Raw genomic sequence first — 2,092 nt, 5'->3', positions numbered from 1 at the left:
GTGTGTGTGTGTGTGTGTGTGTGTGTGTGTGGTGGTGGTAGGTAGTGTGTGTGTGTGTGTGTGTGTGTGTGTGTGTGTGTGTGTGTGTGTGTGTGTGGAGGAAGTGGGTGGGCGTCCTCGGGCTGACACTGGTGGATGCGCACAAGAAGAGGCAGTGTCACAGACATGCAGGCACACACACACACACACACACACACACACGCGCGCGCGCACTGACTTTGAGAAGGGTTTCTTGAGCTTGCGGTACTTGATGGCAAGGCGCCTTCCAGTGAACGACTGGTTCAACAGCAGCGCAAAGTAGAGAACGAAGTACATCAGAGTCGCGTAAACGCCATGGCGCAACGCAAATTCATCCACCAGCATCGCAGTCAGACTGTGCAGGAGCAGCGAGGTGGGATCACGCGTGCAGCGATATGACGTGAGGTGTGAGTGAGGTTGTATGTGGAGTGTTGTGGTACGTTTCTTTTTCTTTGAGATTGAGAAGGAAAGGAAGAGACCTTGTTTCCCCGCTGAAGGGGCTCCAAAAATAAAGAGTATTGTCTACTTGCACCACTGGCACGGAATGCGAGGCAACTGACGAGAGTTGACGCTAAACTGTGCAGTCTCTAGTAAAAGGCGAGGGACTTACTCGCTATGCAAGTGGCGCAGACTTGTCTCTACGATAAGGTGCTGGGAACATATGATAAAATTGATCCAGTTTGCACACTTGTGGGTTCCTTGAAACAACAAAAATAAAGCGACAGTGAAAATTCATTTTCAACAACAGCAGCAAAAGACAGCAGCAAACACGAAGATGGCTCAACGAAACGGTCTGTCTTTGTGAACAGCAGTGTGTGTGTGTGTGAGTGAGTGAGTGAGTGAGTGTGTGTGTGTGTGAATGAGTGAGTGAGTGAGTGAGTGAGTGAGTGAGTGAGTGAGTGAGTGAGTGAGTGAGTGAGTGAGTGAGTGAGTGAGTGAGTGAGTGAGTGAGTGAGTGAGTGAGTGAGTGAGTGAGTGAGTGAGTGAGTGAGTGAGTGAGTGAGTGTGTGTGTGTGTGTGTGTGTGTGTGTGTGTGTGTGTGTGGATGCGTGTGTGTGTACCCTTCCCCCCACCCTCTCTCTCTCTCTCGCTGTCTCTCTTCTTCCCCCCCCCCCCCTCACCGACAACCACCCCAATTTGCTTGCTTGCTTGCAGATTTCAAGCGGCAGTCCGTTGGACTGTCTGGGATCCAGCAGCAGGTGTTTCGCAAGGTGACCAAGAAGGGCTTCGACTTTAACCTCATGGTCGCAGGTACAAACAACACACCATCGTCTCTCTGTGCGTGTCTCCCTGTCTGTCCGTCTCGGTTCGTCTTTTGCTGTGTCTGTCTACCTGTCATGTAGCACAACGTGCACAAGAATCTACGCAGGAGTGTCACGCAGCATGGCCCTTTCTCCTCCTCCACCACCACCACCACGACGCAGGCGAGGCTGGGCTGGGCAAGTCCACGCTGATCGAGACCTTGTTTATGCAGAAGGATGAAGAGCCCCACATCGTGCCCGCTGCATCGGAGCGCATCGAGCGGACCGTGAAGATCTCGCCACGTACCAAGGTCATCGGTGACAACGGCGTCAACCTCAACCTCACAGTCATCGACACTCCAGGCTTTAGCGACGCAGTGGACAACACAAACTGGTGCGTGCGTGTGTGTATGTGAATAAATGTGAGGGTATGTGTGTGCGTGTGTGTGTGAGTGAATGTGAAGGTATATGTGTGTGTGAGTATGTGAGGGTATGCGTGTGAGTATGTGAGTGAATGTGAGGGTATGTGAGTGTGTGTGTGAATGTGAGGGTATATGTTTGTGTGTGTGAGTGAATGTGAGGGTATATGTGTGTGTGTGTGCGTGTGTGTGTGAGTGAATGTGAGGGCATGTGTGTGTGTGTGTGCAGATTGAAGCAGTTGGACGTCTCTGCACTCAAGGCCCTGCACGACAAGGTGCGCTGGTTGCCTGTGCATGTATTCATTGCGGATGAGGGATGTGTACGTGCTTGTGCGTGTCGCTGTGTATTGGCCCCATACCCGCCACCTATCGCTTCCTGACCTCTCGTCTTGCAAACCTGAACACACACACACA

At 52.0% G+C, this 2,092-nt stretch overlaps 2 protein-coding genes across 2 annotated transcripts in view; one reads left to right on the top strand and one right to left on the bottom strand.

Moving 5' to 3' along the window:
• Nucleotides 1–466, bottom strand: part of PTSG_04365 (uncharacterized protein) — a 1,696-nt gene extending 1,230 nt beyond the window's left edge. The window contains exon 1 of the mRNA XM_004994396.1: nt 218–466. Coding sequence (XP_004994453.1) covers nt 218–363 — 146 coding nt within the window. The 5' untranslated portion in view covers nt 364–466. The remainder of the gene's footprint in view (nt 1–217) is intronic.
• Nucleotides 467–766: 300 nt separating this feature from the next.
• On the top strand, nt 767–1,991 carry PTSG_04364 (septin 2; the record flags this gene model as incomplete). The annotated part of the gene is made up of 4 exons (XM_004994395.1): nt 767–809; nt 1,174–1,269; nt 1,443–1,657; nt 1,908–1,991. The coding sequence occupies exons 1-4, from the start codon at nt 794–796 to the stop codon at nt 1,989–1,991; spliced, it is 411 nt and encodes a 136-aa protein (XP_004994452.1). The 5' UTR covers nt 767–793.
• Between the last annotated feature and the right edge of the window lie 101 nt (nt 1,992–2,092).

This window comes from Salpingoeca rosetta, assembly GCF_000188695.1.
Source record: "Salpingoeca rosetta unplaced genomic scaffold supercont1.10, whole genome shotgun sequence".
In the NCBI taxonomy this organism is placed as follows: Eukaryota; class Choanoflagellata; order Craspedida; family Salpingoecidae; genus Salpingoeca; species Salpingoeca rosetta.
Note: the sequence above shows the minus strand (reverse complement) of the source record. Positions and strands in the feature narration are given on the sequence as shown.